Source organism: Anolis carolinensis, chromosome 3 (genome assembly GCF_035594765.1).
Source record: "Anolis carolinensis isolate JA03-04 chromosome 3, rAnoCar3.1.pri, whole genome shotgun sequence".
Lineage (NCBI taxonomy): Eukaryota > Metazoa > Chordata > Lepidosauria > Squamata > Dactyloidae > Anolis > Anolis carolinensis.
In genome coordinates this window covers 193,363,594-193,379,338 of record NC_085843.1, presented here as the reverse complement: position 1 = coordinate 193,379,338, position 15,745 = coordinate 193,363,594, and the positions used below count along the sequence as shown (strand labels likewise).

Below are 15,745 nucleotides of genomic sequence, written 5' to 3'. Positions count from 1 at the left end.
CCAAAGATATCAAGTGGGAAATCACACGGGCGACTAGGGATGGGCTTCTGACATCTCTGTCATGTCACACTGATTAATTTGGATGGTCACCATTATCTCTTGCACACTCATACACTGTACTTTGCCACCCTCAGGCAGAAACAATTGCATTTCCATTCTACTACCAAGCTGAAAATAAGGTATATACGATGAACAATCAAATTGAAAATAATCTACATCATTATTACTAGCTGTCAACATTCATCTTTCCGGTGGATGAGATGCTTTAGCCCTTTTTTCCTTGGCAATTATTTTGCTCTGCATGTGATCTAATAAACGCTCATGTAAGGCCAAAGACAAAAGCGTTTTCACAGCGGATTTCAATATTCTAACAGGAAATTGAGTTTTCCTGTCTATGGTTGCAGATTAAACCTGTGGATTGATTTATTTACATGGGAAGGATTATAAAATAAAGCTTATCATATATCATATATTTTAAAATCACACAAACATAAAGAAAGGACACACTTATATGGCTAACTGCCTGCTAACATTGTTTGTAAACCGTTTTAGCATTCATACTACTTGGCAGTTTTACATATGCATTTAATACACAAATAGTGGGGTTTTTTTCCTAAAAGTAAGCTGTCCAAATAACCACCACACAAATAACAGTACATCTAAAACACATGTTGCTGAGTGAAAATACATGTTGCATAAAGATGTAGTCTGGAAGTAAATTTCAAAGATTGGTAGGGAGCAGTACATCAGCAAACGCTTCTAGCCTTTATAGTGTTAAATGCCCTTTAAATCAGAAAAAGGGACTCCTTTGCCCTTAAGATATTAAAAGCATGTGTGAATAGTATATGTGAAAAGTTTTTTGCTATAAGTAGATGCCAAATCTTAGATTGAGAATAATGGACCTAAGTAGAGAAGAAAAGAGACATCTGTGAGCTGGACCTCCCATGTATGGTGTGTGTATACAGTTGTTCAAATTACTTTAAACACAAAGAAAACTGAATGTTAATAATATTATTAAACTTGATGAACTGTGATTTTTCCATTCTACAAGTTGTGTTTAGATTTACTCTTGTTCCATGTTTTATTTAATTGGGAGTTATTCTTGCCAGCTGAGCTGCTGTTCATTTTTCACTCAATAAGCACATTTTTGAATATCAGTCAAGCTTCTCTTAAAGAGACACAGAACTGTATGAATGCGGTGCCTCAAATTAAACTTATAATAATCCAACTTTAAACATGTTTGGCTTTCAACGGTATGAACTATTTGGTTCAAAGCAGCTCACTTCCTTGTAAACACGTAGTGATTTGTAGCCATGCAAGTGTTTGTTGAGAAGTTAACTCCTCTGTTTGATGGGTTAGATCCGTGACTACAGACTTAATATGCAACCATAAATACTTATCAGAAATAAATACACCCATACAGAAGTATATCTCATCAACCTTGAAAGGGCATACTTCAAAGCAGACATCCCTTCCCTTTCCCTAAGCTAAGAAGTCCAAACCACTATAACTTTTTTTCATGAAAGCTGATGTTCTTCAAGTTCCTTTATTGTTGTTGTTTTCTGCAGCATCCTTTCAAACAGTGAGTCCCAAACTCTAGTCCTTCAAGTGTTTGGGGCTTCAACTCCTCAAAGCTTCATTTGCATTAGCAAATGATCAGGGATGCTGGAAGCTGAAGTTCAAAACACCTGGAAGACCAGAGTTTGAGAAGCACTGCTTTATAGCATGGGAGTACAGGGTGAGTGACAGGGTCCTGCAATGGGCCAGAAGGTGACACCTGCCCATTTGTAATTCCTTGTATCTGCCCCATTTTGAGGTGAGTTGCATTGTGACATTTCCACTGAATTGAAAATGACCCTTTAATCCAGTGGTTCTCAACCTGTGGGTCCCCAGATGTTTTGGCCTTCAACTCCCAGAAATCTTAACAGCTGGTAAACTGACTGAGATTTCTAGGAGCTGTAGGCCAAAACACCTAGGGGCCCACAGGTTGAGAACCACTGCTCTAATAACTTCTGCTTGAAATTCTGGTTTGTTTCAAGCCTCTCCTTCCCCATATGTAACAGAATTTGAAAAAAATCTGTTCCTTGTTTGAAAATGTTATTTCCTATTAATTGTGTGGTACTTACTTTGAAAGTAGTTGTTATACCACAGAAACGTTGTTTTTGTGGCTACAAACTATGTTGAATTGTGTTTTTTTTATCACATCAGAAGTGAAAGCAAGGGTACAGTTGTAATGTATTTAAATACATAAGCAAAGTTAAAAGCCTGGCATTATACTAAATGTCCTTTGACCAGTAGCTGACCACTTGGAGTTCCTCTGGTGTTGCTATAAGAAGGTCCTCCATTGTGCATGTGGCAGGGCTCAGACTGCATTGTAATAGGTGGTCTGTGGTTTGCTCTTCTCCACACTCACAAGTACTCACTTTGTGGCCCCATATCTTAAGGTTGGCTCTGCATCTCTTGGTACCACAGCGCAGTCTGTTCAGTACCTTCCAAGTCACCCGGGGAGAGTCTCTCATTCGGTATCAGCCATGGCGTTGAATTGGCTGATACATTATGAGATGTTCATTGAAAAACGATAGCAAAATGTGCTGCAGGATGTTCCGCAATAACAAAGGTTTTGAAGTTTAATAAACTTATTCCATGTTTTTATGATAGAACCAATTAGGAAATGACATTTATTGCCCAGGAACAAAAATCATGTTACAGTGTTATTGGAGACAACCTTCAGGATAGTAAACTACTATATGGTCAATCACTACAAATCCTATTCAAAGTCAACCCTTTACAAATTCATCTATCTCCACTGGATCAGAAATGTTTGGCAAAACCCTCACTGAAGATAATAAGGAGATTCACATTTAAGAGTTTTTCCAGAAGGCAATTTCTTCACTGATAGGAAAGTTCTCAATAAAAGATACCTATTAACAAGACAATTTGCTATCACTAGTTTGTGCCACAGAGTCTGTGACACAGTACTGATTCGGTCAATCTATCAAGACTAATAGGTATCAGCATGGATTAGTAAATCAAACACCTGCAAGTCCAAACCCTTGGAACTGGCATTTGTCCTTCCAAAAAACTAATTTAACTGGAATGTATTCAAGTTCTTTACAGAGAATATGCTTGCTTTACACCTTTTATTTTCCAACAGACTCATCAAATTAGCAAAAGTATATCCTCCTCTAAACTGATGGTATATTTTGGGTGAAACATATACATTAATATAAAGTGAGGGTGGCGGGATCAGCCAATCTCAACAAGACTTGAACAGTTGACAATGCATCTTTGTGGCTGTAGAAAGCTTTAGATTCTGTCCTTTTGACATCAAAAGTGACTCAGAAATTAAAAGAATGTTGCCCTTTCACTTCAAAGCAGACTCAACAAAAAGGGATTTTTTTTACTACTCTTGACATTTAATCACAGGGGCTGAACTTTTACATTAAGAAACATGTAAGTCCTACACAAAAGAGCCCCTGCTTTTAGGCTCAAATGAAATGATACTACATTCCCTAGTGCCTCATTGTATCAACCTTGTCTTAAAATACCTTCAATACGAGGTTCCATATGAGTCTGATTCTTGGTTTCTTAGTTTTAGTTTAAAAGCGGTTACTTGAACAGTTTCGGAGCTAGAGGCACCAGATCCCTTCTGATCTTGGAAGCTAAACAGAGTAATCTCTGTTTAGTACTTGTACAAGAGACTACAAATTAATACCACATGGTGCAGGATATATTTCAGAGGAAAGATCTGGCAAAGACACCCTTGAGTATTCCTTGACTAAGAAAAATTAATGGAATTGCCATAAGTCAACAGGTGACTTGATGGCATGTGAAATGTGAAGGCATATGAAAACCTGAAGGCACTTGAAAACTGAATTTTCAAACACAGGATTTTTCAGTGGGTTGTGGTGAGAATAGGGCTTAAAATAACTCCTCTCTAACAAAGAGAAGACCAATATAAGTAGGCATAGGTATCCTAAGGCTGTGTCTATAATGTAGAGTTAATACATTTGGACACAATTTCAACTGTTGTGGTGTAACACAATGGGAGTAATAGTACTGGTGCCTCAACAAAGGAGCCGTGGTGGCGTAACTGAACTGCTGACCTAAAGATCTAAAGGTCTGAAGTTCAAACTCACGAGACGGGGTGAGCTCCTGTCTGTCAGCCCCAGCTTCCCATGCGGGGACATGAGAGAAGCCTCCCACAGAACGGTAACACATCCGGGCATCCCCTGGGTAACGTCTCTGTAGCCGGCCAATTATCTCACACCAGAAGCAGCTTGTAGTATATTCTCAATTCACTTCTGACATGATAAAAAACAAACTACAAATCCCAGAATTTCATGGCAATTAAAGTGGTGTCAAACTGAATAAATTCTATAGGCTACAGTTCTAACAGAAAAGCCTCAAAGTAGTTCTCTAAGATCTCAGCCAAGGCTCCTTCTCTGTCTTGCTGAGATGCTGGTTACAGAAACAGAGACTTTCTACATTCGAATAACATAATCTATACTTATGAGCATGACCATTTCCCTGACCACAATGAGCAATAAATTCAAACTCACTGAAATAAAACAAGAATATTGAATGTCCCCTTCCCTATTTGAGAGGTTCATCCCAAATCATGATTACCTATGTCCTCTGATGGAAGTTGAGGTTGAACTTCCTGTTCTTCTATTTCAAATGCTGCAACTTCTGGTGGCGGCTGTGGTAGTGGTGGTGGGGCAGCCTTCACGGGAGTTGTAGATTCTGGTGTCTCAAATGCTTCTTCAGAGTCTGAACTCCTGAGCACACACAAAAGAAAAACAAGAGTGCTGTTAGCAACTACCATTCAAAATCAAAAGGGACAAACAGTTCAAAACACTATGCATAGAATATATAGACCTCTTCTACTGGAGGAGGCTAGAATACCTCGTATTTCTTAGACAGACTGAGTTCTCAACGACCCCTTTCACAGAGTTATTGTTTGGAGCAGGCTATCATGTTGGTAGGTTCACTCAGAAGACCTCTTAATATGAAAAATTTCAAGGCATCTCAAAAGCAAACAAACATGCAAAACAAAGTGAATAGTACCCAAAAAAGTCTGCCTTTTCAACTAAAGGATACTTTAGAATGGACAAACTAGAGCAATGTCAATGACCTTTCAAGAAGATGGTGAATTTTTCTTTGCCATGAACAGAAGCAAAACTAAGAAGGAAACAGTGCTCCTCTAGTTTCTGATGAAATCTGACTTGTTATGCAACTCTGTAATTGTTCCTATAAAACAAATGGGTACCAGTTATAAGTAACAGTGGGTGTTGCCAAGTCCTTGTTATTTGGGTTAATGTTAACGAAGCAGCTTTATTTTGTACATTGCCTTGCATTTCTGAGCTCACACATGTTAGCTCTATTTTTGATCGCTCATGGGTTTTACCTATTAATTATTATTATTTATTTAAAACATTTATATTCCGCCCTTCTCACCCCGAAGGGGACTCAGGGCGGAGCACAACATATATATGGCAAACATTCAATGCCGGAACATAAAATAAGCTATAAATACATAAACATTAAAACAGTTATCTCCACTTAAAATCAATTGTTTAAAACCATCTCACGTCAGCCATACTGAATCCGGTCAGCAGGGTGAAATTTCCTATTGCTGCCATTATTGCACTGTCCCAAAAGCTTGGACCCACAGCCAAGTTTTTACCATTTTTCTAAAGGACAGGAGGAAAGGGGTTGATCTAATTTCACCAGGGAGAGAGTTCCATAACTGAGGGGCGATCACTGAGCAGGCCCTCTCTCTCATCCCCGCCAATCGCACCTCGGACAGTGGCGGGACCGAGAGCAGGGCCTCCCTGGAAGATCTTAATCTCCACAGTGGTTCATGGAGTTTGGACAGGTAGTCTACTGAGGCTGTTTAGGGTTTTATAGGCCAAAGCCAGCACTTTGAATTGTGCTCGGTAGCAAACTGGCAACCAGTGGAGCGGACATAACATGGGAGTTGTGTGCTCTCTGTACGCCGCCCCAATAATTAACCTGGCTACCTGTCTATGAACTATTTGAAGTTTCCAAACAGTCTTCAAAGGGTTGTCGAAGGCTTTCATGGCCCGGATCACAGGTTTGTTGTATGTTTTCCGGGCTGTATGGCCATGTTCTAGAAGTATTCTCTCCTGATGTTTTGCCCACATCTATGGCAGGCATCCTCAGAGGTTGTGAGGTATGGAGAAACTAAGCAAGGAAGGTTTATGTATATCTGTGGAAAGTCCAAGGTGAGAGAATAACTCTTTGTCAGTTGGAGGCCAGTGTGAATGTTGTAGTTAATCACCATAATTAGCATTGAATAGCTTCATCTCTTGGCTTCTTCCTGCCTGGGGGCATCCTTTGTTCAGAGTCGTTAGCTGCCCCTGGTTCCCATGTCCAGAACTCCTCTGTTTTCAGAGTGTTGCTTTTTAGTTACTGTTCTGATTTTTGAGTTTTTTTTTAATACTGGTAGCCAGATTTTGTTCATTTTCATGGTTTCCTCCTTTCTGATGAAGTTGTCCACATGCTTGTGAATTTCAATGGCTTCTCTGTGTAGTCTTACATGATAGTTGTTGGAGTGGTCAAGAGTTCTTCTCTCACCCTGGACTTTCCACAGATATATATAAACCTTCCTTGCTTAGTTTCTCCATACCTCGCAACCTCTGAGGATGCCTGCCATAGATGTGGGTGAAACGTCAGGAGAGAATACTTCTAGAACATAGCCATACAGCCTGGAAAACATACAACAACCCAGTCTTCAAAGGCAATCCCACATAGAGTGCATTGCAGTAGTCTATCCTAGATGTAACGAGAACGCGAACCACTGTGGCCATGCATGTTTTCTTGACATGCATGGTTTTCTTGACCTACATGACAATTCAATGTAGCTACAAAATGAACACATTTTTGCCATTTGTGTACTATCTGATGTAGTTTTAATAACAAAAAGTTGTACTAATACAAAGTGCTCATTTCATCCTTTCATCTGCAACATCTTTCAAAAGATCTTCTTGAACCCCTCCTTGCCTCCTGGCAAAATATTGACCCCTGTCATGTTTCCCCAAGATATGAAATGACATCCTGACTCCCTTTAGTATAGACTGCTTTTCATGAAAAGTCTGTTTTCAATACAATTTTGTATATCCTGGCATTCAGCTTATCTACATTATAGTTCCACTAGATATTTTTAAAAAGAAGAGTCAAGAAATAGGATAATGAATGGAAGGTGAGAGTGAAAGGCAGAACTGATCATATGAACTGTGAGGTACCACTGAAACATCTCTCAAAGAGTTAAGACAGATTTAACAGGGTCAGGTTTAAATCTGCTTAAGCCAGCGTTTTGCAACCTGAGTGTCGGGACCCCTGGGTGGGTCACGAGGGGGTGTCAGAGGAGTTGTCAAAGACCATCAGAAAATACATATTAATTCACAGTGCTCTCCAGAGGTAGGTGAACTACATCTCACCCAAATCACTGTCAATTCCTCCCAAATTCCTCCAGTATTTTCTGTTGATCATGGGGGGTTCTGTGTGGGAAGTTTGATCCAATTCTATCATTGGTGGGGTTCCAGTATATTCCGTTGGAGTTCTGTGTACCAAGTTTGGTTCAATTCCATCACTAGAAGAGTTCAGAATGCTCTATGATTGTAGGTTAACTATAAATCCCAAATGACAAAGTAATTCCCACCCAATGCCACCAGTAATCAAATTTGGGCATATCAGGTATTTGTGACAAATTTGGTCCAGTGAATGAAAATACAACCTGCATATCAGATATTTACTTTATGATTCATAACAGTAGCAAAATTACAGTTATGAAGTAGCAACTAAAATAATTTTATGGTTGGGGGTCACCACAAAATGACAAACTGTATTAAGGGGTCGCAACATTAGGAAGGTTGAGAACCACTAACTTAAGCAAAGCACTGTTTGAGGATATGGAATTTCTATGAGGATGAATGGAGGATTGTTTTCTTTAATACACTAAAACAATATAAAACAACTACAGAGATGCAGAATAAAAGTGAAGTAAACCATGTGCCTTAAACATTATCTAGCAAGCATTTCAGCTGGTGCAATGTCAGTTTTTCCTTCTGGTTTTTTGACAGGAAGAAATGTAATGGTGTGATGGTTTCCTGAATGACAGGGCTGACTTGCCTATTTCCAGTGATTTTCTGCATGGCTTGGAGACTGTAGTCTCCTCTGCTCCTCACAGCTGTCCACATCCAACGTGCCCACTGCATGGGGGACAAAATGAAACGGTGAAAGCCGTTTCCTCCTGAGGCAGCAGTCAAAAAGTCCACCAGATGCCGTGGATGAGACGAAGGGATTCCCTGGCCTTGCCGGCCTCAGGAAAGAATATTGCTCCTTGCAAACATTAAATGATTCGATTCACAAGCAAGATTTCTCCTAAGCAATGAAGTGCAATTGCTGGATTTGTATTCCTAATACCGTTCACTTGAAAGCGTTTTCTCTGTGCAAAGGCTGTGTGGGCTGGTGTTGAAAAGCCCCCAGTGTTGTTCCTGACAGCTCCAATGGTTTGATGGACCAGATTCCTTTCTGCTATGTATCTGCACAATGCCAATGAGGTTTTTAGTCTTCCTGCTTATATTATCAGATAACATGCAGCTGTTGTAGTCTGGAACCTGCCATTCTCTCCAGAAATCACTTGTCCTGGAGAATGTATTTGAGTTATTCCTCTATCCACGCGAAGCCAAAAGATTTCTAATAAACGCGTTTCCTGTTTCCCTTTCTTTGGGAGGGAAAGAAGGGAATAAAAGTTGGTTGAAAATAAAGTTATCTTGAGCCTATGGAAAAGACTTACGCAACATATGTTTTCAGGAGAAAACCTCACTCTGCCCATAATTGTTTCCCCAAACGTGTCCTTTGTTTCCAGGCTCAATCCATGTTTGTGCAGCATGCAAAGACCGAGGCTTTAGATTTCACCGTTATTATTCCTTCTAACCTGGCCCGGCCTCTCCCCGCCCCGCACTTCCCAGTACATTACTTTGATTCAGAGTGAACAAAGAGCTTCTGTAAAAGGAAAATTAAGCCAGGAGGTTGAACAAAGGACTCTTGCCAGGACGCTTCAACCTTTTGAAATATCAAGGGTGAAAACCATCTTGATTGTGGCTTCAATCGGTTCCTCCGCCATGACCCCCTTGCATAGATTTGAAATAAAGAAAATAAATACACACATTGCTGTCTTCAGTAAGAATAGCTTTATTGCTAAAATAAAAACATAGTGTATCCCCCTCCACAAAATGCATCCTTGTTTGGACCACATCACATATTACTCAGCGCCTGTTCTGAAACCTGCTTCAAATACCATTGGCATGTGACCCCAAAGTGACAAAAGCTTCAACTTCTTCTAGAAATTAAACAGGTACTACATGAGATTATTGTATCTCTAACAGTTGTTAGAGATATAATGATCGCATAAGGAAACTGATGAAGAAACATGACCTACAAACTATCTACAGACCCATTAAGAAAATGCTATGTTCAGCGAAGGACAAGAGAGATCCTCTGACCTCTGCAGGCGTCTATTGTATACCATGAAGCTGTGGACAAGTCCACATAGGGACCACCAAACACAGTGTCCAAACACGAGTCAAAGAACATGAAAGGCACTTCAGACTAACTCAACCAGAGAAATCAACCATAGCAGAGCACTTGATGAACCAACTTGGACACAGAATATTATTTGAGAACACAGAAATCCTGGACCACTCTAACAACCACCATATTAGACCACACAGAGAAGCCATTGAAATACACAAGCATGTGGAAAATTTCAACAGAAAGAAAGAAACCATGAAAATAAGCAAAATCTGGCTACCAGTATTTAAAAACTCTAAATTCAAGACAGTAAATAGAGAACAACATTCAGCAAACAGAGGAATTCCAGATAACATACAATCAGGGTCAGCTAACACCTCCCAACAAAGGACTCTCTCAGACAAGAAGCAGCCAGGCTTTGAATCTGCAAGGCCATTAAATGCTAGTCAAGCTGGCCAACTACAACATTCACACCTGCCTCAAATATACAAGAGGTCTTTCTCCCAACCTGGACTTTCAAATACATAAACCCCACTTGGCTGGTTTCCAACAGACCTCACAACCTCTGGGGTATTTCTCTTCCCATAGAGGAGAGACTGCTTCTGGGACATGACCATACAATCCAGAAAATACACAACAACCCAGTTGTTTAATGTATTCATCTCAAACATTTCAATGCTGCCCTTTATCAAAATGCATTTTGAGATGGTTTACAATAAAATGCATACCAGAAACGATCCACAAATAAATGCAGCAGATAAAACACATTTTAAGGAAGTACTTAAAATGCCTGGGCAAATTTAAAAGGTGTGTTTGGGGGGGATTTTTTTTTACCTGGCACCAAGGCAACACATTTCTACAAATGGTACATCATGGCCCCTTCCCAAGTTGATATCAGCTTCACTTCTAATCTTGAAGAATGTGGGCAAGGGCAATGGAAAATAACCACAGAATTTGGGGATGTTAATTAAGGGAACAGATATGCCTTAAAATATCTGATTCCCACTCTACTTATAAACGTAAAAAGAAAGCCTCAGCAGTTTGAAAAACAAACAGGCTGCCAGAGAAGCTCTCTTAATCTGGGGAAATGTGATCTGAAGAAGCATTCATTAATTGGTAGTTAAAAGTGAGATAAAATTGCTATAATTGTGCAGTGTGAAAGGTCCCAAGCATTTTGGATAAGTGATACTCAACTTGTATTTCTAAACCCTGTCCAATATCGTGTTTGTTCTTTGAACTAAATACCAATAACATGGTCAGAAAGCACAGTAATATCATTTCAATATTGCTTGAAATGTTGTGGGTAGTAACAATGTTAGCAAATGGAACTGTTCATTGAAAAGCTTGATCCACAAAAACAACAGCAAAAGTAGAGGCTCTGACAGCTTCAAGTATTAATGGGTTGTTAGCTACCTTAGTCCCCATGAGGAGAAAGATGGGGTAAAAATAAAGATGATGACGATAATAATAATAATAATAATAATAATAATAATAATAATAATAATAATAAAAACTGTGAACAAAATGCAACAAGTGGGGAGAGAAGGAGAGAAGAAACAAACACAGAGTCTTAAAACATATCTGTTTACAGGGATGAAAACGAGCCTCTAAAAATTTAAGCATGGAAGATTTATCAACATTTCCATTTCTTTTCCATCCCATATGTATCTTTTTACAACCAATTCCCTTACATCATCTCTAAGTAATGCCAAATGGGTCTGATTTAAGGTTAGCCCTTTCACTGCAGATTCTCTCAAGGGAGAGATCAGGAAAAAGCATGTTCCCTCTGCTCCAGCTCCATTCAAACTTTTCTCACAATCAGAAGAGAGGAATTCCCAACTAACAGTTAGCATTTACTAATAGCTTAACACAAGATTACTCTGACTATTAAAGATTAAACCCACGCTCAGCTCTTACAAATGGAAGAAAAGCAAAGATCTATCTAGGTTGTGTGAGATGATATGACATACTTGCCATAAAGTTTCAGTGGTAGCCCATGTTATCTGAGGCAAAGGACAAGTCTGACAGTTTTGAGTATAATACTGTACACTGTTTGCTGGTAGCAGACCAAGGCTTCCATATTATTAGTGTTGTGAAACCACTCTGATCTCAAAGCAGCTATCGAAAGTGCTGAATACTAGTCTTAGAATAGGTTCAGAACCTTGGATAGCTCATCTGAATCCTGAAATATAATTCAAAGTGGATTTTTCCACCGCCCTGACATGAAAGCCAGGTTCTAAACAGTCTTCCAACAACAGCAAGTGGCAAGGGAGCATCAGGGACAATTGTGAAGGGCCCGCTACTGTTGCTCATCCATGATCTGCAGCCTGAGACATCTGCTCTGCTCTGTTCAATAGTAGCAATGACCATGTAAGTCAGGGGTCCTCAAACCTTTTAAGCAGAGGGCTGGTCCACAATCCTTCAAACTGTTGAGGGCCTGAATTATCATTTGAAAAAAAATATGGACTCATTCCTATGAACAATGCACATGTCGTATTTGTAGTGCAAAAAACAAACAAAGAAACAACAACAATGAAAGAACAATACAATATTTAAAAATAAAAACAATTTTAGCCAACATAAACCTATCAGGATTTCAGTGAGAAGTGTGGGCCTGCTTCTGGCCAATGAGATAGTCAAGTTAATTAGGATTGTTGTTGTGCGCCTTCAAATCATTACAGACTTTGGGGGAGCTTAAGTCTAAAACTGAGGATGGGGGGTAGGTAAATGACTTTGGAGGGCTGCATCTGGCCCACAGACCTTAGTTTGGGGACTCCTGATGTAAGCAAAGCAAACAGAATATGCAATTGGAATGCTCTGAACACTGAAAAGCGCTATGCACTAATTAAGTATGATTATTTCCCATGAGAAAGAGTGCACCTTTTAACGGATTGGTGGTGAATTTTAAAAATCTGGAAATTAATAGGGAGGAGCAGAAAGCAAGACAGCAGCTCAACTTAAATATGAATGCCTTCAATGAGACATTCTTTGTGTTGTCGAAGGCTTTCATGGCTGGGATCACAGGGTTGTTGTATGTTTTCTTGGCTGTATGGCCATGTTCCAGAAGTATTCTTTCCTGACGTTTCACCCACACCTATGGCAGGCATCCTCAGAGATTGTGAGAATACTTCTGGAACATGGCCATACAGCCCGGAAAACATACAACAACCCAGTTATTTCTTTGCTTCCTTAATTCCCAGCCCCCCGTTGCTTGTGCATCATGCTGAGTAATCCAGTGCGTTTGCTCTCTGAGCCAGCACATGAGCCATGTGTCTTGAACAGTTTCTTGAGCACCAGAAAACTCTTTGTTTGTTGTAGTAAAGGGCAACTGCCAGGATCTGGAAGACCATATCAGTCCACTAAAGGACCACATGCAACATATATATTTTTGTCTTTCCAATTTGGTTTACAAAAGCAAGTGTGGTGTATGATCCTGCAGACCAGGGTAAGAATCCCTGCTTAGTCACGAAAACCACTGGATGGCCTTGGGAAAGTCATACTTTCTCAGCCTCAGAGGAAGAAAATGGTAGCCCACCCTGAAGAAATCTATCCACGAAAACATTTTTCAAAGTCCCTTAGGCCATTTGTGGCAGAAAACAAAACAAAACCTTTCCAATTTAAGGAACAGAAAAGTAGCCCAGAAAGGGGGGATTTCATTGAAAGCCCACAAGTGCTACTTTCCCCACTTCTAGTCTATAGGGAAGGGCAAAGGCAACTGATTCTATGGGCCTTGAGATGAAACCACCACACTTCAAGCTTGCAGTCTCCATTTTGGGACCCTAGTAAATGCAACTTGAACATCTAGCCAGGTTGATTTCTGACTTTGGCTATTCTACCACAATCCAAGTTTTTGCAATGCCTGACAACATTTTTAAGGACGTTGCTTTCTGATTTTTACTGAAGACCTGCAAAGCTAAGTATTATTCTTAACACCTATATTGAAACTTCAGTTTTTATTCATAGCTATTGTACAACTGAAATATCAGCTCTTCATTTCCAGCAGACCTAGTTAATCTTTGCCTCAGAAGTAATTGTTGGCTTAGTAGAAGTCCGTCCTAGGTTTTACCATTGTACACTCTGTTTGTTGCACATTATAATTATTGTCGATATGCTATTGAGTCTACTAATCTATTAAAATACACAGAACCCTGTATTCCTATACCAGAAGACCTAATTGTATGGTGCAGTCAATAAAAATTAGGTCATTGACTCAAGTGGTCAGGATAGCAGCCTCTTAAAAAACAGCATGCAGCAGAAACAGAAAAAACATATGTGAGAAATTAGGCTATATAACATTAACTTCATCAGAAAAAGTGCATTATTAAAATGCTTCCAAAGGACTATAAAGATCATAAGGATTCTTAATAATGTGCCTTATCAGGAAGCTTTGCCCTGAATTCCTCTCCCCTCTTCTAATCACTTTTATTTCCTTTTAAAATATTAAGGTCAGGAATATTAGCATGAATGCTGAGAAATTAATGCAAGCATTTTAGTACCGTGTTAAAGCTGAATGAATGAAGCCAGGCAATATAGAACAGCAAGCCTCTTAAAGCATGACACAAAAGATATTCTTTTCAGCTTTTAAAAATACTGTCACAACAACCTCCTACATCTTTTATGCAAAGGAGTGGGGGAAAAGGGGGAAACATCTCAGTATGCGCAAAAAATATACTGGATTTCTCTCTGCATCCTGAAGTAGTTAGTTCGAAGAGTCCAGTATTCACTTGCACATTTATACATTTGCTCTTTGTTTTGAAAGTCAGCATCTCTGGCATACACAAAGATCTTCGGGTACTTGTTTTTATACACTAGGGCCTGGAGCTCCATACATTTGAGTTGGAAGCTTAAAACTATATGGCAGGTCATAACACAAACGAAAGGAACAGTTTAGAACAGTTATAAAGCCTTATTTATTACTAATACACCATCACAGTACAACTTAACAAAAAGGAAACCAAGTCTCTACCCAGTCTTTTCACACTCAGTTTATTTAATGAGAACAAGGTGAGAAAGGATTAGTTCTCATTTTGAAATTCATTTCACAAAAGGTAATACTGAATTTCAGCCACAAAATACAGTTTTAATAAAGGATTTGCAAAATGGAAACAAAATAATAAAGATTCTCTGCAGTGAAGGAAAATGACCTACTTATATATTAGGCTGAAATAGATTCAAGCTAAGGTACATATACAACTTTTAAAAAACTATATACTCTGTCTATGTGATGGCGTTGCTCTCTAACTAGCCTGGAGATGCTTCTGTTGAGCTTGTGTCCCAACACTCTGGACCATTGACGGGGTGAACAGGAGAGTTTTCACCTACTATCAGTCAGTTGGGGTCCTTATCCTTCCTTACCAGTCATAAAGCATGCATGGTCACCCAAGTATCACTATAGTTTGCAGGATACCAGTGTCCGTTACTGACACCAACCAGCATCCCTGTTGACCTAACACAAATCATCAATCAGGTGGTAAGGTGTCAATGCCAATGCAAGGTAACCAGCTTGAGTGCAATGTCTTGGGCAGTAATAGCTATTATTTTGTTACTCAACAGTCTCACAAAATAATGCATCAGAGTTGTTCAGAAGATAGGAATTTTATAACACTCTTGCCATTGAGAACACTGTGAAAAAAATGTATTCCTATATTTCCTCTGTATATTATCATGTTTGGGACAAACAAATGAAGAATGATGAAGTGTTTCAACAGAGAACAAGTCACAAGAACAAACCCTTTTGGAACATTCCACTTTTTAATATCTCCCATCCAAAAGAGGCAACGGCAACACATTCCATCTTACAGGCGCCAAAGCTCTCCTCTGGGTGGGATGGCTTAGTTGGGCTGGATGAAAGGTTCCTATGGGTTGGATGTGGCTCACAGATTACATTTTACCAATGCAAAGTCTTTTCCATAGGTATTTTCAGTGTGTGAAACACCCTTCCACAGGACGTCCCACTGGCCTTCTCCCTGCTCTCTTTCCATTGACAGGTGAATACCTCTTTATTTAGGTATGCCTTTGAGCTGTAAATTATTTAACAATAGCATCAGCATAGTGAAGTGATTTCAGCATCAGACTATAACTCTGGAGATTAGAGTTCAAATCTAGGTCTGCCATGCAACCCATTGGATGATCTTGGGCAAGTAACAAGCATAGAAGTACAGTAGAGGTCCGGTTATCTGACATA

At 39.5% G+C, this 15,745-nt stretch overlaps 1 protein-coding gene across 5 annotated transcripts in view; it reads right to left on the bottom strand.

The window, feature by feature from the left end:
* tacc2 (transforming acidic coiled-coil containing protein 2) overlaps nt 1–15,745 on the bottom strand; it is a 241,272-nt gene that overhangs the window by 57,307 nt on the left and 168,220 nt on the right. For all 5 annotated transcript variants that reach the window (XM_062976022.1, XM_016992233.2, XM_016992239.2 and 2 more), the window contains exon 9: nt 4,630–4,781. In XM_062976022.1, the coding sequence (XP_062832092.1) occupies nt 4,630–4,781 (152 nt within the window). The remainder of the gene's footprint in view (nt 1–4,629; nt 4,782–15,745) is intronic.